Source organism: Leguminivora glycinivorella, chromosome Z (genome assembly GCF_023078275.1).
Source record: "Leguminivora glycinivorella isolate SPB_JAAS2020 chromosome Z, LegGlyc_1.1, whole genome shotgun sequence".
NCBI lineage: Eukaryota > Metazoa > Arthropoda > Insecta > Lepidoptera > Tortricidae > Leguminivora > Leguminivora glycinivorella.
The window spans coordinates 11,015,257-11,043,186 of record NC_062998.1 but is presented as its reverse complement, the minus strand read 5'-3'; the positions used below and the strand labels follow the sequence as shown (position 1 = coordinate 11,043,186).

Sequence of the window (27,930 nt, the reverse complement as noted above, 5' to 3'; positions counted from 1 at the left end):
GTCAAATATACGGATTTGCTATTACAATTGTGAGTGCAATTTTTCTATAAGTGAATCGCCTACGTTGGTGAGTTGGCGTACTTAATTTAACATTCTTCATCAATTGTTTATCAAACATGTCGAAGAAAAGGGGTGGGAAGAAGAACCAAGATTTCGATGACGATCTCGAGGAAAAGCCTACTGTAGGCAACAATACTTCTGAGATAACCTCTAAAGCAAAGGGTAAAGGTAAAAAGAAAGCTAAGGGTAAAGCTGACTTCAGTGACAGTGACGAGGGTGGTAAAGGGGACCTCAAGGTCCATTTGACCGATGAAGAGGAAGTCCGCCAGCCTGCTATGAAGAAATCGCAGAAGAAAGGTATGTGATATAAATAAAATAAATACGTACATTTCGTGATAGCTGAGTATAAAAACTATTTTTAAATTATTTCGGTTGTCAGGTAAAAACAAGAAGAAGGGTGCAGAGTCTGAAGATGAAGAAGACGATGGAAAGTCGGTAACCAGCAGTGCCACCAACACCTCTAAGACTCCTAGTAAAGGAGGGAAAAAGAAAAAAGGTTAGGATTTTATTAATTTATTAAGTTATGGATGCCACATTGCCACAACATGTATATCAAGTTGAAATTGTAACATGGCGGGATCTGGACCTACACCTTTCAGTCTGCAATGTCTTTGACAAGAAAATAATAAATTATAAATTGAAATAGATATCATACATGAAAGAAAAAACGGCAAGGCCCACTGGTGGTCAAGCCGGGAATCAAACCCGGGTCTTCAGCTTACGTGGCTAACACCTTACCACTAGACCACATGCCCGCCTTGCTGTTTTTTCTTTCGTGTATGATATCTATTTCAATTTATAATTTGTATTGTATATAGTAGTGTGACAACTTGAAAAAAAGAACAAATCAAAAATATTCAATAAAATAATTTAATTTGTTCCCTAGTTGTAAGAAAATAATACTTTTAATGTAGTCACCAGTGTGCATCATATATGTATAAATTTTCCATGAGTGGCAACTAAACATCTGATCACTGTTTATTCCACTCTGGCTTTGGTACCTTGAGGCCGAAAGTCCACTATCATATGTTTATCATAGAAATATGATCATAAGCCTCCCTTTTACTCCAACATGAAGATAAAACCGGCCAAGAGCGTGTCGGGCCACGCTCAGTGTAGGGTTCCGTAGTTTTTCGTATTTTTCTCAAAAACTACTGAACCTATCAAGTTCAATACAATTTTCCTAGAAAGTCTTTATAAAGCTCTACTTTTGTGATTTTTTTCATATTTTTAAACATATGGTTCAAAAGTTAGAGAAGGGGGGATTATTTCCGAAAATATGAATATTATCAAAAAACGATCTTAGTAAACTCTTATTCATTTTTAAATACCTATCCAACAGTACTCCGTTAACCAGACGGATGCCTGTAAAACCACTCGGCCATCGGATCACAAAAGCAAGGGTCGAAATTTCCAAGTATATGACACAATTACCACTTAAAGCTTGGCGTCCCCCGCCATCTCTGAGGTAGAACCGAAACTAGTTCGACCTCCTAACTGAATCAACACATGTGATTACGAGCTAGCGAAGAGAGATGGCGCTGCCGTGCACATCTTAGAACAAATTAAATTATTCTCATTTGAAAATATTTTAATTTGTATTTTTAAGTAGTAACACTACTATTATACTATAAACATTAAAATTAAATTATAACACGTTAGGATTGCAATAAAAAAAAAAATCACTCCCCACTTTACGTATAGGGGGGATACCCTAATAAAATTATTTTTTCCATTTGTTAATTTTGCACTTTGTCGGCGTGATTGATATACATATTGGTACCAAATTTCAGCTGTCTAGTGCTAACGGTCACTGAGATTATCCGCGGACGGACGGACGGACAGACAGACATACAGACAGACAGACATGGCGAAACTATAAGGGTTCCTAGTTGACTACGGAACCCTAAAAAGGATGGCATGTTGCCTATGATCATATTTCTATGATAAACATACGATAGTGGACTATCAGCCCTTCATCAGCCTATCAGACAAACCCTTGGTTAGGTTCTTGTAATATTATAATAAATACAAACCTATTTGGGACATAAGGGTAGCCAGCCAGCTACTGTGATGTGTCACATATGTGATGAAAAGAGGCAAGAACTATCTATAGAATGTGCCAGAAAAAATACTTCAATGATGTTTCTCTTATTCTAATATTATTTCACTTATTCCGTACTTCAGCGTAAATCAAGTACTCATATACCAGGGGCCCATTTCTCAAAACTGAAAGTTACAAGCGGAAGTCTCTTTCCAACTTGTCATATTAGGCCTGATTTAGACGGTGTAGGAACTCGCATGCGATTTTAGTTACATTGCGGACTGTTGAGGGTATATACAATTTTGCACAGCCATCAAATACCGCAATGTAATAAAACTCGTATGCGAGTTCTCATACCGTCTAAATGGGCCCTTAGACATTTACAACCGCTTGTAACTTGTAACTCTCAGTTTTGAGAAATGGGCCCCTGTAGTACAAAATTTCTAAATAACTAGGACATAATCATTTTCATTGTCATTTATTAATCTATAATAAAACACTATGTCTAACCATTTCAAAATATTTAAATTTGTTTTAGGCAAAGGTAAAAAAGATGATGACTGGTCAGATGGAGCTAGTGAGGTTGAATTCAAACAAGAAGTGTCTGAAGATGAAATTGCTAAGCCTGTAGCTAGTAAAAAGAAAAGTAAGCCGACATTTTGTATATAGACATAAATTAAATATAACAAGATCATACCATCCCATACATTAAAATGCGACCGCCTACGAACGCGCTTACACTCCACCACACATAGATGGCGCCACAAAAAATGCCTTGTTGCCACCGATTATTTGTAGATTGGCATTAAGTGTCAATTCCGAGCCGTAAATCTATGTCAAAAGTGACACTTAACGCTATTACGCTATATATAATCGAAAGCTACAAGACATTTTTTTTTGTGGCGCCATCTATGTGTGGTGGAGTGTAAGCGCGTTCGTAGGCGGTCGCATTTTAATGTATGAGATGGTATGATCTTGTTATATTTAATCTATGATATAGATTATAGATATAATATATAGATTGTGTTATATTATTAATAGCCAAGTTCACACAGAGCAAAGCACATTGGGAGGCAATGTGCTCGCAGGGCAAACATCTAATGTCCGCGAAAACACACATGCTGCCTTGGCCGAGGCACATCTATGAGTACATAGCATGTTTGCCTCACGAGGCAATTGTTTCCCGACATGCCTCTCTTTGTGTGGACCCGACTAGTATAATTTTTTAAACACACTATCTTTGCAGCCAAAAATAAAAAGAAAGAAAAAGCTATAGAGTCCTCTGATGATGAAGAGCATGAGGATGCAAAGTCAGTTATCAGCAACGTTTCCAGTAATACATCAAAGCCTTCGGCCAAGAGTAACAGTAAAAAGGGTAAGACAAAAAAAAATATATATATATAAAATATATAAAAATGTATAAATTTATTCAACTTTACAAATTCATATTCATACACACAATATAAATAAATAAATAAATAAATCAATATTCAAAGATGTTCTTACACAGATTGACTGAGTCGCACGGTAAGATTAGGAATTTAAGAACTATACCTACACACAGAGAATTTGAAAAGCAAACCTTTATATTTATAACCTTTCCAATAGTCGGCGTGATCTCTACACTACACAGATGTAATGTTAGTTTGACTTATAGAAACAACTTTCAAATAATTCAAATAAAAGATTCATAGTCACATTTCTATAGCCACCGAGTGTCACCCCATTCAGAAACATGTTAATTTAATTGTAAGGAGGATCTGGACATCAGCAATGAATGTGTTAGTTTGATGGCTCAAGTATTTTTGAGAAGACCTCCAATAATCGATATTCAGCGATAATAATTTCAAGCATCTCAATAACAATATTTGCAGGTAAGAAAGAAGAGTTGCCAGTCGACGAAAGTGAGGAGAAACAGGAGGATTCTCCCGAAGAAGACATATTGCCTGCTAAGAAAAAGGGTTTGTTTTGATAATTTATTACATTACAAGTATGTTCCACCTGTTTTGTTGATGCTTTGATACGTATTTGTAATATTTGTAACTATCTTTTTGTAAATAAATATTATCTACTTTTGTTCAAAAGTATGTTCCAATATTATAGAAAATTGTAGTGTTAGTTCCTACTCGCAGAATTAGTATTATTATTTAATAAGAACTGTTCAGACTTCAGATGCCATATTATTTTAGAAAGCATTTTAGGGTGTCTGTCTGATATTTTTGGGTCATTGTTTCATATGGTACCGTTGGTGCTGACTTTACCACAATGATGAATATTAACTTGTGAGTTGAGTCATGTGAGTATATGGTTATGGTTAAGCAAAATGTGAGACACAATTAAAAATAAAAACCGGCCAAGTGCGAGTCGGGCTCGCGCACAAAGGGTTCCGTAGCAGCAAAAAAATTACAGTTAAATCAACCTATCTCAAAAACTATAAGAGATACTTTGATCAAACCAAAAATCGTTGAAAGAGTTAATTAGCATGCATCACCTCTATTTTTTTTAGAATTTTATACCCCGTAGTTATAAAAATAGAGGGGGGGGACATACTTTTTACGACTTTGAGAGCTGATATCTCAAAAACCGTTCACTTTAAGAAAAATGTTTTTTAGAAAACTTTATATCATTTTAAAAGACCTTTCCATTGATACCCCACACGGGTATGTACATCGAAAAAAAATTTTCATCCCTCAGTTACATGTATGGGGGGCCCCACCCCTTTTCTTTTTACTATTTAGTGTCATAATTTTGTAGCGGTTCATACAACACATATTCCCATCAAATTTCATCACTGTAGTACTTATAGTTTCCGAGTAAATCGGCTGTGACAGACGGACAGACGGACAGACGGACAGACGGACAGACGGACATGACGAAACTATAAGGGTTCCGTTTTTGCCATTTTGGCTACGGAACCCTAAAAATGCGGTATGGCAATGGCATCCTTATTGATTTTAGCCATAGAGATTTTAGCTTAGGCGTCCATCAAGTTAAAATACAAAATATATTCCAGGTAAACACAAAGCTAAAACGCCTATAGACGATGTGGAGGAAGAAATTAAGAAACTAAATCTGAAAGAGTCTTTGCCAGAATTTGAGAAGCCTAAGAAGTCCAAGGTATAATACTTTTAGTTATGGATCGTATCATGCACGAAGACGCGTGCTTTGATTTATATTGTCATAGGCTAGATTTTATACAACTGCTGGCAGTGCCGGCCTAGCCAAAATCACAATCGTTGACGCTAGAAGCCGATCGACACGAAGTCTGGCTCTGTCGCGCCAATACGGAAGAGCGATAGATATAGCTAGCTACCATAACTATACGTACATTCAACAACATAACTGTGAATACAAAGTGCCTAAAATATGTATACACCCCTTAAATGTACAGCCCATAAAGTTCTGTGTATATATTTTTGACACTTTGTATTCACAGCTGTGTTGACTGTATCCACAGCGTCATCGTGAATGACACGATTTCTAATATATGTCACATTATCTGGGTAAAGGGACCTTATTGTCGGTGGCGCTTACGGCCTTATGAGCGATGTTCGTGTACAAATACGACGCCGCGGAACGTAAGCGCCGTCGACAATAAGGTCCCTTTACCCAAATAACGTCACATATATGAATGTCATAGATTATGTCATAGGTTGTATTTTTCTTATGAACTTTATGATTTTCTATACTTTTCTTTGGTTTGAATTATTTAGGGCAAAACAGAGGATGGCAGTGACGCTTCAGGAGACGAAGATAGCAAGGTAACTATTCCAGTATGTGGTATGAGAATCCCGTATTTAAAATGCTTTTTGTAATGGTGATATATAGCTAAGATTACTAAAAAGACACTTGAGAGTTCAATCTCAATGGAAATATATACCTTATATTAAGTCTAATCTAGAACCTAAAACGTTGCGCTTTCTAACTCCGTTTTTATCTGATATCAAGCGTTTGCTATATACATAGTTTGCTTTTAACAGCATGTCTTTTATTGCCTAAATTACTACGTTATAAAACCTCGTTTTTAGGATTAGGAGGAGGGTAAACAATTATGACGTGTCATTCTATTGCAAAACGCTATAGACGTAAGATTTGCAGCAAATAGAAAATATAAATATAATACTTTTATAAGGGTTATGATGATTCATGACATTAGAACGAGGCCTAAACCTCTAAAGAAAATACGCATTGCACAATAATTTTCGTACAATGACGTCATTAACCTGCCTGTTCCCATCCCGCCCTTAAAGCCGGCTGTCAACGTCACGGGGCGAGCGTTAGTCTGTTTTCAGCCATATCTTGCGTTTGTACAGTCGACTACAAAGAGACTTTTTCATCTTATACAATGCAAAAAGGTGAAAAAATGGATACATATCTCTTTGTAGTCGACTGTACGTGCGGTAACAGTCTGATCAGTGTACACTCTAGGTATTAAATATACATTCGGACAAAGTGACAAAAATATGTAAGTACTAGCTTTTTCCTGCGGCTTTGCCCGTGTACTATACTAATCTAATCTTGCAAACTTTAAACCTATACAAACTTTGGACCCCCATTGAATCCTTTTTTAGTGCTCCTCTACACCTTAATAAGGAACGTAGGTGCTAGATTTGTGATCTCTAGGATCAGCGGTTTCGGCTGTGCGTTGATATGTCAGTTAGTCATTCAGTCAGTTAGTTTCTTCTTTTATATGTTTAGATAAACGTTAAGGTTGTGGATACATACGTTTGGGACTTTGTCCGCAACTATATTTAATATCTTAACTGTAGGTACTATAGCTCCGACGGAAAGGGTTTTTTGTTTAGAATGTGCCGGAGTGCATAATAAAATACGCTCCAAAACAACAAGTAATTGACAAAGTAACTGATATTTACTACCTATTTTATTAGCTTACATTTTTTTATGCAGTAAGTAGGCCCTTAGTCATAAACTCTTACCCCCTTATTCATAAACGTGCTCAAAAGTTATCAAGCTGATAAAGTTCGTTTGTCCCTTTCCGACGTATTGGTGTGATAGAAAAGGACAAACGAACTTTATCGGCTTGATACCTTTAGAGTACGTTTATGAACAAGGGGGTTAACGTTTAAGGGTTCTGGAGGCAAAACGGAAGCCGCAGAGAAGAAACTAAGCCACAAAGAGAAGAAGAAACTTAAGAAGATGCAAGAATACGAGAAGCAAATGGAGATGATGACAAAGAAGGGCGGCCAAGGCCATAGTGAGCTGGACGCCAACTTCACTGTCAGCCAGGCGCAGAAATCTGCTGGTATTTTTATTTTTATTTTATATTTATTGGTTTACCAACAATTGTTTACACCATTATTGACATAAATTCAACCATTATGATTATGATCGCTAAGCGTAACAATTACTTAAAGGTAAACACCACATGCATCAAATCAATTCATAAATGTATTTATAAATAGGTAAGAGCTATGCCATATATATAAACACATACACACTGCAATGTCACAATTTCGTCTTCATTCAACCCCTCTTTGCCAAGAGTGGCAAGAGTGGAAATCTGCTGGTATGTTAAAATTAAAACTTTATCATCCATTAATTTATAAATACACGCCTGTAGCACAGTATAATAAAGAGTACTATCGTACAGTATTGCCACTCCCGCTCCCCGCTGAATGTGCCGCCCACCCCCTCTCGGTTACCACACAGTTACCGCCTGTCAAAAACGCGACCAGTCACCTGTCATATCTCACTAATACAAGCATGGTACGCGTTCACCTACACGAGCTTTGTGTGCTAGGAAAGCGTCTCTTTCATATATTTGACCGCCAGTGTCTGAGATATGCCTGTAGGCAGAGCACATAACTGCTAAAGTTTCTGCGACACATGGCAATTCACTGGTTGAAAGAAACCAAATTTTGCAATCTACTTTTACGACACCCACGGGAAGAAAGCCGTCTTTTTCTTTTTTCTTAACTTAACCCGTCGCTACACGGGCGATTTACCTTTTATTAGGCACAGTAAGAAATGAGAGTCAAAATCAAAAAAATCAAAATAATTTATTCAGCAAATAGGCCACAGGGGCACTTTTACACGTCACATGTACATAGGTATTTAAAAAAATATTTAAAATTGAGTTGAAATTACAATTGATACTATTATATACTAATTCTAAGTTCTAACTAAAGTTAACTCTATACAATTAATTAGAGATGTAGAAGGTCTCTAAATGTCGAATTACAACCAAGAACTACACTAAATTTTAATATAAAAAGTACAAATACAAAAAAAAAAAAGTCTAAAATTACTTTAGAGGTGCAAATGACTCTAAATGTCACAACTAAAAATAAAATGTATATCTACTTAATCTAATTCTCCTTAGAGATGTATATGGTCTCCATGAGTCAAAATCATATATTTAAAATATTCACTAAAAGAAAGGAAACAAACGACAACCGAACAAAGTGTCCTAATTTAATAAAAATTAGAATTAAAGTTACTAAGTTATAACAGCCCCAGTAAGCTTAAACAGACCGGTCTTCACAGACGGCACCCGTTCACGAGTATGACGCGTATCTCAGCCATCGCCTCCCTCAACCTTTATTCGGGAAGGTGGCGACCCGATCAACGACGCCACCGCAGCAAAGACTTTTAAGTGTGCATGACATGTTTAAGCTGCCAGGCTAAATTAAATATTCAAATAATAAAACATAGCTGTAAGACACTATATTCTGTGCTCGTATGTTACAAAGGAAGGAAATATAGATTTATACAATAAAATTAAAGTAAGATAAACATTAAACATTAAACACATAATCTTGGAGATGTATAAGGTCTCCAAGTGTCCACAACTAAACTTAAATAAAAACAATATAATCAGACGAGAATATGTTCTCATACGTCAATTGAACACTAGTATGCTTAATTACACAATGCAGAGAAAATGAAAAAATATATACGACTTCATTCATCTATTGACAAGCAACCACCTTAAAGGCATCCCTATCATCTATAAAATCCTTCACAGTGTAGTACGCCTTACATAACAACAAACGCTTAATGCGTGCCTTAAATTTGTCAAATGGCAAATCCACTATATCGGTTGGTACTTTGTTATAAAAACGTGTACAGTTCCCGACGAAAGACGTACCAACCTTACGGAGACGGTGGGCGGTCACAGCAAGTTTATGTTTGTTCCTTGTGTTAAGAGACTAATGATTATGCTACCTTTGTACAGTCAAAATACTGCAGCCCTTTAATTTTCATCAGTGGGCAGATTAGACTTTAAATTATTTCAATAAGACATGTTTTTGATAAACAAGTGAATATAAATTTTTGCCGAGTCACTTCTGCTCTATCGACTTTCTGTAAGTAGAGTGTATACAAACGCAAGTGTTAAAATCAACGAAAGAGCTTATACTTATCCTACACGAACACGATCTTTCCTTACGTTTTTGATATCCCATGTAATATCTCAAAATGCCTTTTTACAAACGCAAATATCCTCTTTCAGGTCAGATGGCAGCGCTAGAGAACGCAGTAGACATCAAAGTGGAAAACTTCTCCATAGCCGCTAAAGGGAAGGACCTGTTCGTGAACGCCAACCTGCTGATCGCTCACGGGCGCCGCTACGGTCTCGTGGGGCCGAACGGGCACGGCAAGACCACGCTGCTGCGGCATCTGGCTCAGCGCGCCTTCCCACTCCCTCCTCATATAGACATACTGCTGTGCGAGCAGGAGGTCACTGCTAACGATATGAGCGCTGTTGAAACTATTTTGGAAGCCGATGTTAAAAGGACTGGTGAGTATCTTTTTTAAGGACACGATATGGGAACCGGACGGGCACGGCAAGACCACGCTGCTGCGGCATCTGGCCCAGTGCGCCTTCCCACTCCCTCCCCATATAGACATACTACTGTGCGAGCAGGAGGTCACTGCTAACGATATGAGCGCTGTTGAAACTATTTTGGAAGCCGATGTTAGGAGGACTGGTGAGTAATTTTTCTATGTACATGATTCGGTCTCGCAGGGTTGAACGGGTAACACCACGCTGCTCCTGCATCTGACTCCCTCCCCATATAGACATACTGCTGTGAGAGCAGGAGGTCACTGCTAACGATATGAGCGCTGTTGAAACTATATTGGAAGCCGATGTTAAGAGGACTGGTAAGTATTTTTTCTAAGGACATGACATGATACGGTCTTGTGGGGTAGAACGGGTAAGACCACGCTGCTCCTGCATCTGACCCATCGTGCCTTCTTACTCCCTCCCCATATAGATATACTATTGTGTGAGCAGGAGGTCACTGCTAACAATATGAGCGCTGTTGAAACTATATTGGAAGCCAATGTTTAAGAGGACGGGTCACGGTCAGTATTTATCGGTCAATCACAGATTAAAGAGAGCTTGCTAACTGCAATTTTTAATTGTACTTGTAAATAAATATCTCCAGATACTTAAGTGCGTTTTCACATTATCCGATCCGATATCGGATGTCGGACCGATATCCCATACATTACAGCCGCCATCTTGGATTTTTGCTATTGAAATCCTTCCGACATCCGATATCGGATCGGATAATGTGAAAAAGGCCTAACGTAGGAGAGATGTTGGGTTGGGACAAGATAAAAAAATAACATTTAGCAGGCAATCTTCAAACAGTTTAATTTCCCCTGAGCAAAGATACTGTTTTTCTTAGTCCACGTGACATTTATGTAGGCAATATGTTGGCGATTATTACCTTTTATATGTATAATTTTATGTATTCATTTATCATCGTTAAGGTGGCTCGCCTAGGTTACCCGAAGCTCAGGCTGCGTTAGATGGCGTTAATCTGCAAATTACCGGTCTTTTTTTTTTTGTGGAGTCGTACAGGCATTTATATACTTTCAATTAAGCTTCGCGAACATTTAATATTAAAATTGACGTATTACAACATACATTCAACTTCTCATTGTAACGTTAATCCCCTTAATGTAGATAAATTTACTTTTTTACACTATTTTTAAGTACCACTCACACATACAAACAGTGTTCTTGTATTCCTTCTAGTCGACAATTTCACGCGGCGACAGCTTGTTTAAATAGCCTTGCGGTAAATACGTGTTTTCGCATGATTTGCATGGAAGTACTGGGTTCGAATCCAGGACTTTTTCTCTTTTTTTTTTATATACTACGTCGGTGGCAAACAAGCATACGGTCCGCCTGATCGAAAGCGGTCACCGTAACCTATGGACGCCTGCAACTCAAAGAGTGTCGCATGCGCGTTGCCGCCCCATTAGAAACTTGTACACTCCCCTTTGCTGTGTGTGCACAGCAAAAAGGAGTGTACAAGTTCAAAGGAGGGTTTGGGTTGCCGACGACTCAAAGGACAATAGACGGAACAAATTAGTTCCGTAAGTCCTCCCGTCGTCAGCACCCCGCACCCTCGTTGAGCTCTGGCAGCCTTACTCACCGGCAGGAACACAACACTATGAGACAGTATTTTTTGTTTTATTATTATACATAAATGTATATGTACTCGTACAGTAGTTACTGAGCGTTTTCCACAAAAAAGATTAAAAACCTATTCTCTTATATGGTAATAATTTTTGGGTTCGTCGAACTCAGAATTTCTAACATAATTATCCTAATCTGATATTTTAAAAAATTCCAAAAAGACAAGTATAGATAAATTTTAGTTTCTAAAGTACGATTCGAATGATTTTTTTTTTCTAATTGTTTATTTTCGATGGAGCAAGGGTATTCAAATCGCTTTTGAAATCTTAAATTAGTAAATGAAAATGCAATAGTTAACTGAGTATCGTAGTGCTTTAAAAACTCAAGTGGACTTTTTTTATCTAAGGAGTAATTTCGAGAATATATTATATTTAGCGAGGGTATCAAAAGTTGTGTTTTATATCTCAACTTAATAAATAGAAAATCAAAATGACAATAAAAAAATCAATATGTTCTCTAAGATAAAATTGATACCTTCGGCTCTCCATTCTTGCTCGGTCAATAAAAAATACGAAATTTATATCCAAAAAAAATACAAAAAGTTTATAGAATCCCGGGATTCGAACGCAGTTTCACGGCGTGACAAGCGACTGTCCACCAACGACGCCATTACATAACACGCTGTTACCGACGAAATTAGGTTATACGTATATAATTATCTAAATATAAATAATAATGTCAAATCCGTACTAAAATTACAAATAAGAATGGGTGTGTGTCTGTTTGTTTGTCCGTCTTTCACGGCAAAACCGGAGCGAGGAATTGACGTGATTATTATTTCAGGGGATTTAGTTGAAGGGATGGAGAGTGACATAGGCTACCTTTTGTCTCTTTCTTACGGGAGCGAAGCCGCGGTCAAAACCTAGTTTATTATAAATGGGAAAAGCTGGTTACTCTATAATCTGAAGTGGAAGAATTCGTTGTTTCACCAAAGATAATGTGTGTTTGTTTGTTTGTTTGTCCGTCTTTCACGGCCAAACGAAGCGACGGATTGACATGTTTTTTAAGTGGAGATAGTTGAAGGGATGGAGAGTGACATATGCTACTTTTGTCTCTTTTTAACGCAAGCGAAGCCGCGGGCAAAAGCTAGTACAGCACGGGTAGCATGGTCGCGCGATAGACGATAAAATATCTGGCCGTCTCTGTCGCACTATTAGTAAGTGCGATTATAGGGACGGCCAGATGTTTTATCATTTATCGCGCGACCATAATTGCCTGCCTGGACCTGATTATATTGATGATAATTATTATTTGTAACCATTTAGTTAATATTGTCTTCAGTTACCGCGATAGTTACTCATGAAATAAAAACTATGAAAACGGATTAAATCGTGTATAATGAATTTACAATTCATCCCGACGTTTCGAACACTACAGCGTTCGTGGTCTCTGAGCTCAACGGGTGACTGAGGAAAAATTACAATGTGCAAAAGCTACCCACATACCTACATACATATTCATATATATAACTATTTAGTTGTTGAAGAAAAACATTCACACAACAACAACATAGGTCAACTAGCTCAGTAAATGTAAGGAAGTCAGCACATTACTAATACTATGCCCACACTATGACCTATGTACCTGACCTGACGTGTAATATTTTATTTTATCAACAAAGGCACAATAAAGATTGTATTGTATTTTTGTATGAAAATAAAAAATAGGAAAGAAATATAGTAAGAGTCTTTTTAATAGAATATTTATTCTATTAAAAAATATAAAAAAACTTAATAAATCCAAAAAAAGTTCAAATGATTAAAAAAGACCCCGGAATGGAACTCGAGATCTTCTGCTTCATAGTCAATGCGTTTGACCGAGACGCCATTTCGATTTACACTAGCAGTGTCGAAATACACGATATGTATCTTTATTGACAAAATGCGTCATTATTTCTGAGTCTGCTTGAGTTAAGTAAACCAATATCTTTAAATAATTAAAATAATTACTTGTCAAGAGCCAAGTGTCACTGATGACAATGTCAACTAAAAATGCGCGAAATATGACGGCTCTGTGTCTGTACACAAAATTTGGCACGCACATTTTCGTAAAATTAATAAAAAATTCACATGGATTTGTCCATGATTTCTGTATGAAACAATGTATTTCATTTAATACTGCGAAAATGGATAATGTAAAGTATATGTATGCGCATATTTTTATTTAGTTGTAGTGTGCGGTGACTAAATAAATGTGAGATGATTTTTGTATGGAAAGCGAGCCACCTTAAATAAAGTATTATAATTTTCTATTTTAGAACTGCTCAAGGAATGTAAGGAGTTGGAGGCAGAAACTGAGAAAGGAAATCTCAGCAAGCAAGAGAGATTAAATGAGGTGAGCAAAATCAGTTTATCATCCGCTCCTTAACAACATCAAATGAATTTTTATTTTTATACTATATTGTTATATTTGTAGCATACAGCATTAATTTACTCCTCTGTTAAAAACCTTTCACAACATGGAAAAACTCATATAATGATTTCCATGTTTGATACCAAAGTGAGAATCTGTAAGGGCCGGTACAAAACTGACTGCAAGACTGCAACAAGTGAGGGGAAATACACGCCGGAATTCAGCGCAGTCCGTCTGTATAGGACCTTAAAATTTATTGCGTGTGGCACTTGTTTGAAGAGTTTTTTGCACGTGTGAGTAATATTTTAATCCGGTCTGTGTAGGTGTACGCAGAGCTGAAAGCGATTGGTGCCGACTCGGCAGAGCCCCGTGCGAGGCGTATCCTAGCTGGTCTAGGCTTCAGCCGCGAGATGCAGGACCGCGCTACGAAGAACTTCTCCGGTGGCTGGCGTATGAGGGTTTCGCTGGCGAGGTGATGTATTTCTGTCGAGAAATGTCGCCGTAATATACTGCAGACAGCGTATTAGGATCTTCAATCTTGGTTGATGAGAGCTTTTAATGAATAAGGGTTTTTTTGCTGTGATGACAGCAATTTCATGTCCCGCTCGATGTTCTTTTTACTATCCTTTTTTTCCGGCAAGTTATTAATTTATTACATTCGATATCATAAAATTTTCGTTAATAATTAATTAGTTTACTAACTTCTTTTCAGAGCCCTGTACATTGAACCTACGCTGCTAATGCTCGACGAGCCTACGAACCACTTGGATCTCAACGCCGTCATTTGGCTTGACAAGTAAGTACGCTCAATATTCATTCATTAGTTTGGGGCTAAGTTGATCTGTGTCCCCAATATTTATTTATTTATTGAACGCTGCAATCCGAATCTACAACGCTTATTTACTAAGATACTTTCCATTGAGCACTTTTATTTGAACAAAAAGTACATTGAAACGATTACTTTTGTCCACACAAAATGTAATCCCGTTCGTTCTAGAATGCCACAGACTGTGCTGAACCACTTTTAATACGCATTCCACACCCACAGCTACCTCCAAGGCTGGAAGAAAACCCTCCTAGTAGTCTCCCACGACCAGTCCTTCCTCGACAACGTGTGCAACGAGATCATCCACCTGGACCAACAGAAACTGTTCTACTACAAGGGCAACTACTCCATGTTCAAGAAGATGTACGCGCAGAAGAGGAAGGAGCAGATCAAGGAGTACGAGAAACAGGAGAAGAGGCTCAAGGATCTGAAGGCGCATGGACAGTCCAAGAAACAGGCCGTATGTTTTATTACTTTTTCTACTCCCGAACTGCATAGATCTTTAAAACCCTGTATAAAAGTCTATTCCCCAAAGCCAGCGTCCACCGGCTTTCCGCGCATGCGCGCAGTATCGAAAAAACTGAAAACGCATTGTTTGGCTCTGTAACCATGGCAATGCATTGTTATAACGATACTGCGCGCGTGCGCGGGAAGGCTTTGGGCAGCTGAGCTGACAGTGCAAACCTTTGCGTCAAAATACAGGAAACAGTGTGAATATCACCAAAGTTATTCAAGAAAACTATTAAAAACTAAGTGCATGGTCGTAGAAAAAGTGTTGTATGCAATGGTGTTTAACTGAGTCAAAAAATACTCGTGGCGTCTTAATACCCACGCCACTCGTCTTTTTTAACCTCCTTTTAACGCCTGTTGCATAGAATACTATACTAATTGATAGGCTTTTTTACATTTATTTCCCTTGCACAGCACAGTTCTGCGTGATTCAGTTAGCTGATGCGTTAGTTTTTAGTTTCACTAAACTAGACCGCAGACTTTCCACTTCGTTGTACGTGTCTTCTACATTTTATACTTTTCACTTTATTGGTGTATGTTAAATCATTCAAGGCCCTAATTGTTAAACCGAATAAACTGAAACTTCGTTCGAAGTTCGATTTCTTGGTAACTTCAGAGACATTTTGAGTAAAGCCAGAGACACATAAAACTGTCGATCAAAAAGTTGATTCACTCGAATTATAGGTACTTTATTATTTGAGCAAATTGCTAGAGGATTGTGTTAATTTTGTATTGTGTTTATTAGGATAATTATTGGCTGTTGCGAAAGCGCTCATAGATAATAGACTAGTTGTTTGATTGCTTATTTTAAGATTAGGTAACTAGAGAATAACGCCAGTAGAGGTATGTAGGTACTGTAGGTAGTAGTAGAGAGCGTAATTGTGTGGTACGTCATAATCGTTCTCAATTTATATATGTTTATATTGAATTAATCTGCTATGCGAGTTTGGGTATGTACGAGTATGTATGTTTGTAATTTAAAACTTCTACACACCATTTTGAAAATCAACTATATATATATTTATTTATAACTGTTATATTTGGAAAGCTACCCCAGTGTTATAATAGCTAATACCTTCCAATAATGATGTGTGCGGATAGCCGCCGTCTACTACTTTCTACAAACCTTGCGTACTTTGATTCTATTTCGATTTATAAAAGATTCTGTGCTTCTGCTTTAATTTAGTAATGTTTTTTACTCATTTGTATTATAATAATTTTTGGAATTAGTGCGTAAAGCGAACATGGGTAGTACTTTTGATGCACTGCGTGCACTGCGTACTGCATTGTATAAATTATTAATTGATCCCTACGGCATATGATGGGTCTCTTTGGAGTCGTACAGGTCAATTCACAAAAGCTGGCACGAATGTAACGAATGAGTGAATGAGAATATCTAAATAATAATTATTGGCTAAACTGTCATATAACCAATAAACCCGACAGTCCGATTTCCCCCTGTACTGATTTTTTGCATTTGCTTTTCATTAATTGAATTTCAATCACGACGATGTAAAGATAAAGAAAAATGCATTATATATTTGCCCGCGGCTTCGCTCGCGTTAAATTCGATAAGTGAGGAATGTCCATACAAACTTCCTTCTCCTATTTTAGGGAAGTGGGGGGTTAGAAAGAGACAAAAAGTAGCCTATGTCACTCTCCATCCCTTCCTCCCTTCCGTCAATTTGTCGCTCCGTTTTGCCGTGAAAGACGGACAAACAAACCGACACACACACTTTCCCATTTATAATATTAGTATGGATAAGGGGTGTTCCGTACTCGAATATGGCAGATCCGAATATCATTTCGGGTGGTCAGCGTCAAAACTACTGAGTTAATTATGGGTTCGTCACAAAACTCCTCATAAGAATATATGGTTGTACATACAATGTAATGTTTTAGTTTGTTGTACAAAAGTGCATTTTTGTTGAGTTGCGTATTGATTGGTATATTATACTCTATTTTTTTAGCAAAAAATAATGCATTGCGGATTATTTACTGATTGTGTGCTACGCATATATATGTATCGTACGCGTACCGTATCGTACAGGAACTCACCGCTGCCCCGCGCCCTCTCACAGCTCAATGCGCTCCTGACATCGACACCTGAGTGCGACTTGTTTGCGTGGCGATGGGCGGCAATATGTAGTGAATGCTTGAGATTGTGTGAGGCGATGGATGCGAGGTGTTCAACTGTTCCTATATAAAATGTCTGTTAAGTGTATGCCTATTATTGTAAATGTATATGTCTACTTTGTTTTTCTTGTTATGTCAGCCTAAGATACGTGACGCAATGGTTAGCTGTAAAGTCATGTAATCATGTTTACCAATAAATAAATAAATAAATAAATAAATATGTTGGAGGCTCATATTAGAGCCTCAGTAAAGAAATATACCAAAATATTTTAAAGAATGCAGTGCAGCTGACTGCGATACTTTCCAATTCAAATCTAACTGACCGTTCCTCTCAGGATGCCAACTCACCACGGCTGTCATTAATGTCATCTTAACCAGCCAGGAACTAATCCATTTAACAGCTGTTCGGGTCATATAAATAACAGACACAGTATCGCAGTCAAACACACTCAAGCATAGACTATTTCCATAGACTATATCTTGACATTCCAACATCCGCAGCCGTCATGCTGCGACATATATGTATATCTTAAAAAATATGAGATAATAGCAATGAGATGCTTATCGCCAGAAAGTGAAAAAAAAAAAACATGTTTTAACATTTTATTTGAAGTCGTTTATAACAACAATTTTATCATTTTATTTCAAGTCGTTTTATCAATTAGTAATATTATGATAGAATGATCACATAATCATTGATATAAAAAGTCTTATGATCTATTTAAAACGCGTTGGCGAATTGCTCTTGAATGTACATGCATAATGTTAGCGTATAAGAATTATATTTTACTAAATTCACCTATGTATTTAATGCAAAATGGCTGTTCCACATATTTAATGACAATAATGACCTTAGAACACATTAGATTTATTTCCGTCTAGTAATGTTTGTTGGGGTTTATAAAGTATTGATGGCTGAGATGCGCGCCATATTCGTGAACGGGTGCTGTTTGTGAAGACCGGTCTGTTTCAGCTAATAGGGGCTATGCTATTCTATGTAACATTAATTTTGAATGAGATTACGTTGAGGCACTCTGTTCGGTCCTTGTTTGTTTATTTTTCTTTCTGACTCTTGGAGACCATATACATCTCCAAGGAAAAAAGTAGATTAAGTATATATATATATTTTTTTTTCCTTTGCTTAAGACAACAAGAGTCTTTTACAACTCTAAAGTTATTTTAGTTATTCGTTTTTTTTCTTCATGTATAATTTTTTTAGATGTACTTTGACACTTAGAGACTCTATACATCTCTAACATCTCTTATTAATAATCATAATAGCTTTGTACTTTGTATAATTTCTTGTGTTAATATTTTTTTTTTATGAATACTTTTGCTTATTAAATTGTATCTTGTTTTTTTTTTTTTTTTTTTTTTTTTAATGCATGTTAATTATAAGATGTAATGTTTTGAAAAGAAGTGGCCCGCCGAGTTTCTTGCCGGTCCCATAGTGGATACCCTCCTCAAACTGAGGGGGGACTGAAATCTTCTCGAGGCTGAGGCGTAGGGTTAGAGCCGGCGTAGTTTTATTTGACGTTCATAAGCGCATTGTAATATGCCTACTTGGAAAAATAAATATTTCATTTCATTTCATTTATTTTCTTAATTCGAAAGCAATGTACTTAATGAGTTAAGGCTATCAGCTAAGATGACGACGAAACTTGCATTGCTATAAAGTTAGAGCTACCATTTTATTTTAGACACTGATATTTTCACTCACTCATTCGTTCCCTTCGTGTGAGCTTTTGTGTATCCACTAATACTTTTTTAGTCATATCAATGAATGAAATCGAAAAACTGAAATATATTATGCCCAAACAGGAAAAGAAACAGAAAGACGCGTTAACACGCAAGCAAGAAAAGAACAGAAGTAAGACGCAACGGGAAGAGGAAGAATCAGCGGTGCCTGTGACCTTACTGCAGAGGCCCAAGGAATATCTCGTCAAGTTCTCATTCCCGGACCCACCGCCGCTGCAGCCACCCATTCTGGGGCTACACAGTGAGTACTCTTGTCATAGAGCAAGTATAGCGAACAGTTAGATCTCCCTGTGACCTTACTACAGAAGCCTAAAGAGTATCTGGTCAAGTTCTCCTTCCCGGATCCACCGCCGCTGCAGCCACCCATTCTGGGGCTACACAGTGAGTACTCTTGTCATAGAGCAAGTACAGCGAACAGTTAGATTTGCCTGTGACCTTACTTAGTCCGTTGCTTCTGGAAAGTTATGTATGAAAATGTTGGCATAATTAATGGAAGATTTTTTTTGATTGGGATATGTACATTACAGGCCGAAGTTATTTTTCATCAACCCTCCCGTCCCTCCCCCTCTGCGTCACCCCTCTTCCCCCCCTTAAATAGCCGAAAATGCGGTTTTTCGCGATTTCTGACAAAACCGTTGTAGATACAGAAAAAGCGTGTAGGAAAAAAGTAATCCTTGATAAATTTACTACAAATCGTTTATTGACACTTTGGTTCTAGCACTTATAGGTTTCGCGTGATCCATCACGAAAGTTGGTCCTTTACTGCAATTTTCTTTAGTGAATGTTAAGTTTTCTCCCAAATTGCTTACGAAATCTGTTTGATATTACTAAAATATTATAAACTGAAAATGAATTTCAGGGGGAAAAATCACTACCATGGGTGGGACTTGAACTCACGGCTGCTGGATTGATACTCCAGGGCTCTACCAACAGCTACCAAAAGCTCATCCCCAGTCATAGATACACTATATAGATCAATGGTACTCCTAGCGACTACTACCGTGAAAATATTACGTCTTAAATAAATACTGGAATTCCAAGACATATTGGAAATTCCACCCATGGTAGTGATTTTTCCCCCTTAATTTTATTTTAGTCATAAGTTACAATATTTTAGTTATATCAAACAAATTTCGACGATTTCGTATGCATTTTGGGCGAAAACTTAACATTCACTAAAGAAGATTGCAGCAAAGGACCAACTTTCGTGACGGATCACGCGTAAACTATAAGTGCTAGAACCAAAGTGTTAATGAATGATTTGTAGTAAATTTATTAAGGATTACTTCGTTCCTACGCGCTTTTTCTGTATCTTCAACAGTTTTGTCAGAAATCGAGAAAAACCGCATTTTCGGCACTTTAAGGGAGGGTAGAGGGGTGACGCAGAGGAGGGAGGAGTGGGGAGAGTTGATGAAAAATAACTTCGGTCTATAACGTACATATTTCAATTTAAGAAAACCTTCCATTAATTATGCCGTAATTTTAGCTAATTTCCCCCTGCTACTACAGAGGCCTAAAGAGTATCTGGTCAAGTTCTACTTCCCGGACCCGCCGCCGCTTCAGCCGCCTTTTCTGGGGCTACACAGTGAGCATTATTTGTTTGAGGACTCATAACACGCCGATGAAATGACGTATCAAAATAATCTCATTGTTGAATGGTTGTCCATGTAGGCAAGCATGGTCGCGCGATAAATGATATAACATCAGGCCGTCCCTTTCGCACTATTTGTAAGTTGAGGTTATAGATCTTCCATATCTTACCATACCGCCGTTTTTATATTAGTTATATGTACTTCAAATCAAACTCCTAAAGTAATAGATTATGACGCTTGTGTTAGGTCTTTTCTTAAGACAATATAACTTTCGTGGCACCCAGACTTATAATTGTATTACTCTTTTTAACTTCCAGACGTGGACTTCAACTTCCCCGGTCAGAAGCCGCTGTTCAAGCAAGTCGATTTCGGCATAGACTTGAACTCGCGTGTGGCCATCGTTGGGCCCAACGGCGTGGGCAAGTCCACCTTCCTCAAACTGCTTGTGGGCGAGCTGAGTCCTGTGCGCGGCGAGCTGATTAGGAACCACAGATTAGTAAGATATCTCTATAATCCTATACACATTTCAAACCGCAACTTAAGGTCGACAATATACTTGAACTGGTGCATTTCTATAGTAGGCTAGGCCTGAAAGAAGTGGGTAATACGCCTACTTTCCTTACTTTTATCAAAATTTAGGGGCCTGAAATTCCCAATGAACATGATTGGTTGCCAATTCATTTCTGAAAACAGGTACCTTGATCCGATTCTTAGTTTATGGAAGTTAGATTATTCCAGTTTATCTCATTTTAATCAGGTAATTAATAAACTTAGAATTTTGGAGAAATTAAATATCACGAGTCTCCCGAAACTCCCGTATACCTCCTTATGAGTGTGCATAATGTTGGGATCCTGTTGTATGAAATTCATTTTTATTGTTAAAGATTACTTTCATCTCCACAGTGAATTAACTTGTAATACAATTTGCAGAGGATAGGCAGGTTCGACCAGCACTCCGGCGAACACCTGACGGCTGAAGAGACTCCCGCGGAGTACTTACAGCGGCTATTCGGCCTCCAATACGAGAAAGCGCGCAAGGCCCTCGGTACCTTCGGTCTGCAGAGCCATGCACACACCATCAAGATGAAGGACCTCAGCGGTGGACAGAAGGCTAGAGTCGCGTTGGCAGAGCTTACCAATATGGCGCCCGATGTTGTCATTCTTGTAAGTTATTTATTGTTTAAGGGTTTGTTGCATCAAACCGTCTGTCACCGTTAAAGCCTTCGTTAAATTATTATTGTTTGTATTGGAAGGTCCATAGACGTCTGCTGCGTGACGATGATGTGTCTGTCAAATGTGGTTGATGCAACTGGGCCTAAGTATAAACATAGAGTAAATATGAGAAGATCATACCATCCCATACATTAAAATGCGACCGCCTAAGAACGCGCATACACTACACCACACATAGATGGTGCCACAAGAAATGCCTTGTTGCCATCGATTATTCGTAGATTGGCGTTAAGTGTCACTTTCGAGCCATAAATCTATGTCAAAAGTGACACTTAACGCCATCTACAAGTATAATCGAAAGCTACAAGACATTTTTTGTGGCGCCATCTATGTGTGGTGTAGTGTATGCGTGTTCTTAGGCGAACGCATTTTAATGTACGGGATGGTATTATCTTCTTATATTTAATCTATGGTATAAACAAATCACTGGACCAGAAAACATAATACATTAAAACCCCTTTTCTGCGGTTAGTAGTGTAAGAGAGTCGGCCTATCAGTGGAGAGCATCCAAACATTTAAACAACGCTTTGAATCAATATTTTTTTATATTTTATAAGCTAAGTAACAACCGTTCACTCTCAATCGCTGCTTCTATATATGAATGCCCCTTTGAAGTGTCTGTTTTCCTTGACGTTTTTATACTGTTCCAATTTTAAATCAGGGACTGCCAGTCAGCGACCATGACTGCTGTAAAAGGTTTCATTCTGAATGCGAAACCTCTTACATATCCCTCCCCCTTATGTTAGAAGCAGCCATTGTTCACAATACTACACCCACATTATGGAATAAATAAGCCTATCAAATAGTTTTTATTCTAATATAAACATTGCATAAATAATATGTATAGTATTCTACATGTTATATATTGCGCCAAAATAATTAGTTCTATGTGGTTATTTACAAATAATTATCCTTTTTAACATTAGGGATAGGCAAATGACATTTTCTGTCACAAGTCGTTTTTTCTTTGAAATAATGTACATTTTAGTTCACTAATCACAATTATTCCGTAAGTTGTACAATATAATGTCTAATTAAAAGATTGAAACTAAATTTACATTGCCTATCTAATGTAACCTACATATCTAGGAAGATTTACTGCATATGTGTATGATTAAGTATATAGGTATGATGGAGCTGATGTTCACGCAATTTGCGTCGACGCCCATGGTCACCGAAGAGGAGTCGTAGAGTTTCTTGAACAACACAATCTTGAGCGCCCGTTGCTCTGTTGAATGCCTCGCATTCCATTTTTACGTCAATTCTGCACAGCTATATTTTAATTACGGAATGGGTGATAATGAGTATTAAATAATAAGAAGTATATCACCCGGAATAGCTCTTCGTATTGGCGACGATGGTCACTTTGTTTTCCTTCTTCTTAAAGCGCGTTTGGCTTATCGCTTGGCATGCGCTTCCTCGCGCTGTGAGGTCGGGGTTCGTTGTCTGAAAACTCTGAAACCGAAACTAGGGGAAACTTTCAGACGTTAGTGCCTCCACCATGTAAGAGAGTCGGCCTATCAGTGGAGAGCATCCAAACATTTAAACAACGCTTTGAATCAATATTTTTTTATATTTTATAAGCTAAGTAACAACCGTTCACTCTCAATCGCTGCTTCTATATATGAATGCCCCTTTGAAGTGTCTGTTTTCCTTGACGTTTTTATACTGTTCCAATTTTAAATCAGGGACTGCCAGTCAGCGACCATGACTGCTGTAAAAGGTTTCATTCTGAATGCGAAACCTCTTACAGTAGCAACTGAACTAAAACGGAAAATATCCACAGTATTTTTTTTCCTTTTTTAAAGCGATATCGACGGACGCTCCTGTTCTGTACAGTTTGGCCTTCGGCCATTTAAAGATACCTAACGAACCTATAACCTACTTATACCTGGACATTTTGCGTTTTAGACAAGTTGCGACTATGCGCTTTACTGTTTCATCATTATATTCTTGCCGTATAGTTAAGACTACGCTACCTTGATTGAAAATTGTGTCTCGGGACAGCTGATGCAGTTGTAAATACCATGTAGTCCTTCTCATTTCCCGGAGCACGGCTTTTGACGATCTTGGCACACCTCTTTCTTCGGGTTAGGTTCCTCTGAGAACGTTATATTGATATGCATGCAATGATTACATTATGTTATCTGAAACAGGACGAGCCGACGAACAACTTAGACATCGAGAGCATAGACGCGCTGGCGGAGGCCATCAACAACTACAAGGGCGGCGTGGTCATCGTGTCTCACGACGAGCGACTCATCAGAGAGACAGACTGTGCGCTTTACGTCATCGAGGATCAGACCATTAATGAGGTATACATGAGATCCAATCAGAGGGAGGAATGTTATTCCAGCATTCAGTCGCAAGTTATCTGACACTACGGGTGAAAGTAACTGTTCTGTTAGGGTACATTTTCAGGAAACAACGACGAGAAAACCTAGTAGCTATAACTATAATGTCAATTATCATACATACGTGTTATTCCCGAGATTAATTATTTGTGTCACCAATGAGGAGGCATAAGTCTTAGAATCTTTTTTAACTGTACATTTTTGCAGGTGGACGGCGATTTCGACGACTACCGCAAGGAGCTCCTGGAGAGTCTCGGCGAGACCATCAACTCGCCTTCCATCGCCGCCAACGCCGCCGTGGCACAGTAATCCTAACACAATGTATTTTGTACCAACTTTACTCATCATTTATTATTATACTGAATCGGGACAATCGCGAACACATAGTTTATAGTTGGACCTGACGTTTCGAATGTGACATTCGAGTAAAATCGAACGGTTATAAAATTGGTGATGTGATTTGCTTGAAGTGAAGTAGCAACTCTAGTGTACAAGAAAATAATCAAGATTAAGGGTGGTTGATATAATGTCTCGCCAGTCTGCCTGCGACCACGGACGCAATGTCACGTTCGAAACGTTAGCCCGCAAGTATACGCGAATAAGTCGCGATTCAGTTTTACGTATGAGCTACAAAGGTTAAATCGACTTTAGTCACATAAAAATATGTATACTAGTTTATTTCGAATATTACTCCTTGGCTATTGCTAAACGTATACATATTTGTGGATGTGATTGTGTGATGGTGCGAATATAGTCAAAGTGTGAAGCAACTAGAAAATGAAATTGTAATAGGACTAATGGAAAAAGTCGTGACGACTGAGATACTATCGATTTTTGAGCTTATTTCTACACCTCGATTTATCTTACGAAACGTGAGATTTTTTGTATCTAAAAATTATCATAATGAAAACTGGGGTTCCTAGAATGTACAGTCTAGGCATTGTAACTTTAATATGAAATTCTACCACTGTGGTAAGTTATTCGCTTGTTCATTTATCCATTTTGCTATAAGTATGATGGTAAGAATGAACTAGTCATAGCGCTTTCAAAATCTCATTTCTTTTGATAATGAATGGTACGAACGCTCGACTCTTCTAGACTTTTCGGAGGGCAAATGTAGTCGTGTTTCTGAACAAAATGCACAATAACTAACCATTTAAAACGCCTATCTCCGCATGCCGTTTACAGTGAAATATATCCTTCATTAATTTACTTGTACTGTTCTAATAAATATGAAATTGTTTGAGCCTATGTCTTTCCACCACGCCGATTTTTTACCGGCATAGTATTCGTATGTGCTGTTAGTCTTACATGTTCTCAACATTTAATGTTATCAAATTAGTAAAAAATGGTCTGAAAAGGTCGTGATACCTGAGTGCCTATACTTTAAGTCAGAAAAAAAGGAACGTCGACGCGACCGACGCCGTCATACGGAAAAGTTCGTATAGGAGCGTTTCTTAGAACAATATTGCACAATACTAGTACCTGGGTCCACATTGACCGAATAACCTCGAGTGGAAAACGTCCGCCCTCGTGCGCGCACGTTTGCCTCGCCCTAGCCAATAGGGATGACGACTACATTAAAAAAATTGAATTCTGTTTAGTCCGTCAGTTAGATCGTCTAAAAATACTGAACACATATTTTTCGCTTTATCTAATTAATGAATTGTACCTAGGCGTGACGTCACGCGAAAGTTCAAGGCACTGTACCGTCGTCATTTTTCGTTTAAGAGAAAAAATTAAAAATATGTGCCCAAAATTTTTTGATGATCTAACTGACGGACTAAATAGTTTTTTTTAGTCGTCATCCCAATTGCTTGGCGCACTCTTCTGAACAGCTGACTGAGTGCCGACCGAGCAGCCTCGAGAGAGTCGCGAGTCCTCGGTCAGTCTGGCCCCAGGCCAATTCTTCCTACGGTTGAAAAAAAAATCGCTCCTTTGGCGGCTTTCTCGTACCGCGAATTATCTTGCATTCCTGTGACAGAAAATTAGGAATAACTCTGTGTGTGACATGCAGACTTGTAAAAAAAATCCATTTAAATTATCAATTACGTATATTGTGTTTTAGTTCTTGATTGTATTTATTCTCATTGAGCCGTTGTTTGTATTTTTGTATTACGATTTCTTACCTAGGTGCTATGTTGTGTAAGTAAACGATTCTGTCCTTGTACTACTAAAGCTTGTTTTAATTTAAATGTATGCTAGTTATTTACCCGCATATGAAGTATTGTATAAAGTGGTTATAGCTATATAATTGTATACAGACATTTTAGCAGGTTTCCTAAGTATTGGTGAAACCGAAAGTAAATATAGCTGTAGTTAAATTGTGTCGCTTAACTTCAAACTCGGGTAAATCCATTCTGCTTGTTGGTCATCACTCAGATTTTGTTTTTGTATAATAAGCTACACAATTTTAATGAATAGTGCAACGTACTTTTTTACTAAGTAATTTTTCAAGATTATCTCTGGAATTTTTTCGTGCCTCTTAACCGTTCATTAGGCGTCATCCATATATTACGTCACAGTGTAAGGGGGGGGGGGGGGTCATATTAAATGTGACAATCCCTGTTAAAGGGATACAAAAAAGCGTGACATAGGGGGGGGGAGGGGTCCAAAAACCTGAAATTTGGTGTGACGTAATATGTGGATGATCCCTTATAAGTATATCACCTTGCCAGGTGTATTATACGCTTTGCACAATTTCATAAAACCTCAAGTATCTTTGATAAATCTTGAATTGTGATAAAGGCCGGGACTGCGGAGCAGCATTATTGTCGCACTTACGTCAGCAATAACGACAAAATATAGTGATAATCGGCCGCCTCCGTCTTTTCTAACAAACAAACGCACTTATTATAAGTATTCCGGTAATACAAGACATAGTAAGGGTGCCTGCAGTTTATTTCCAATCCTTACATCAGTATCACTGCACGAACCAAACGCTAATAGTGTTCAGCACGCAGCCTAGATGGCGCTGTGAGTATCAAACTGGTAAAACAATCTGCACATAACTCTCCTCACAGCATATAAGTTTGCTAAATTGACAGTGTTTACGATCGCAATGCTGATACGTTCTGCGAGGAAGTCGCCAGCTCTTCGGTCACCAGTTACCTCAACCAGACGCTTCGCGATTTCTGTGAACAACTTGTTCGTGCTGGGACCCCATGGACCTAGAGATTGAGCGTTACGTCCGTATAATATTAGGTCCATGGTAATACCTATTCATTACCGACACCTATTAAAAATCATTCACAAGTGAGTCCAGAATAAACGCAAAATAGCAAATTAGTAGATTGTGTCACAAGGACGCAATTAAATTCTGAGCTTAGCTAAATCCTAAAATATTTCGAGGAACGAAAACGACTCTTCAACGATATTGTGCCAGTTAGCAAGTAGAAGGCACTAGGCCCTTTAAAATGCTTCATTGGTACTAATAATGTGACTGGTGGCTTGGGTCCGCATGGAAATGCAAGGTCACTAATATAAGTAATATATTTATCACATTTTACCCGTTTCTTGATATTGTACTTAGTATGACAACACCATGACCTTGTGACGGGTCGGGTCGTCCAATGTCGAGTCGGCAAAAGGAGGCACACCAGGTT

At 38.0% G+C, this 27,930-nt stretch overlaps 1 protein-coding gene across 1 annotated transcript; it reads left to right on the top strand.

Annotated features, from left to right (window-relative positions):
• LOC125241097 (ATP-binding cassette sub-family F member 1-like) lies at positions 1-25,953 on the top strand. Its single transcript, XM_048149413.1, has 18 exons — positions 1-357; positions 440-556; positions 2,643-2,750; positions 3,351-3,479; positions 3,979-4,065; positions 5,118-5,221; positions 5,818-5,865; positions 7,193-7,367; positions 9,579-9,866; positions 13,822-13,898; positions 14,240-14,388; positions 14,629-14,712; positions 14,965-15,202; positions 19,210-19,387; positions 21,056-21,234; positions 21,669-21,902; positions 24,128-24,286; positions 24,533-25,953. The coding sequence occupies exons 1-18, from the start codon at positions 117-119 to the stop codon at positions 24,632-24,634; spliced, it is 2,697 nt and encodes an 898-aa protein (XP_048005370.1). The 5' UTR covers positions 1-116; the 3' UTR covers positions 24,635-25,953.
• The last annotated feature ends 1,977 nt before the right edge of the window (positions 25,954-27,930 follow it).

What these genes read in the sequence shown, in the direction of transcription:
- LOC125241097 (XM_048149413.1), top strand. Translation starts at nt 117, where the DNA reads ATGTCGAAGAAAAGGGGTGGGAAGAAGAACCAAGATTTCGATGACGAT. An exon ending in TGTAGCTAGTAAAAAGAAAA is followed by an intron (nt 2,751 to 3,350) that starts GTAAGCCGACAT and finishes CTATCTTTGCAG; the next exon opens with CCAAAAATAAAAAGAAAGAA. An exon ending in CAAGAGTAACAGTAAAAAGG is followed by an intron (nt 3,480 to 3,978) that starts GTAAGACAAAAA and finishes CAATATTTGCAG; the next exon opens with GTAAGAAAGAAGAGTTGCCA.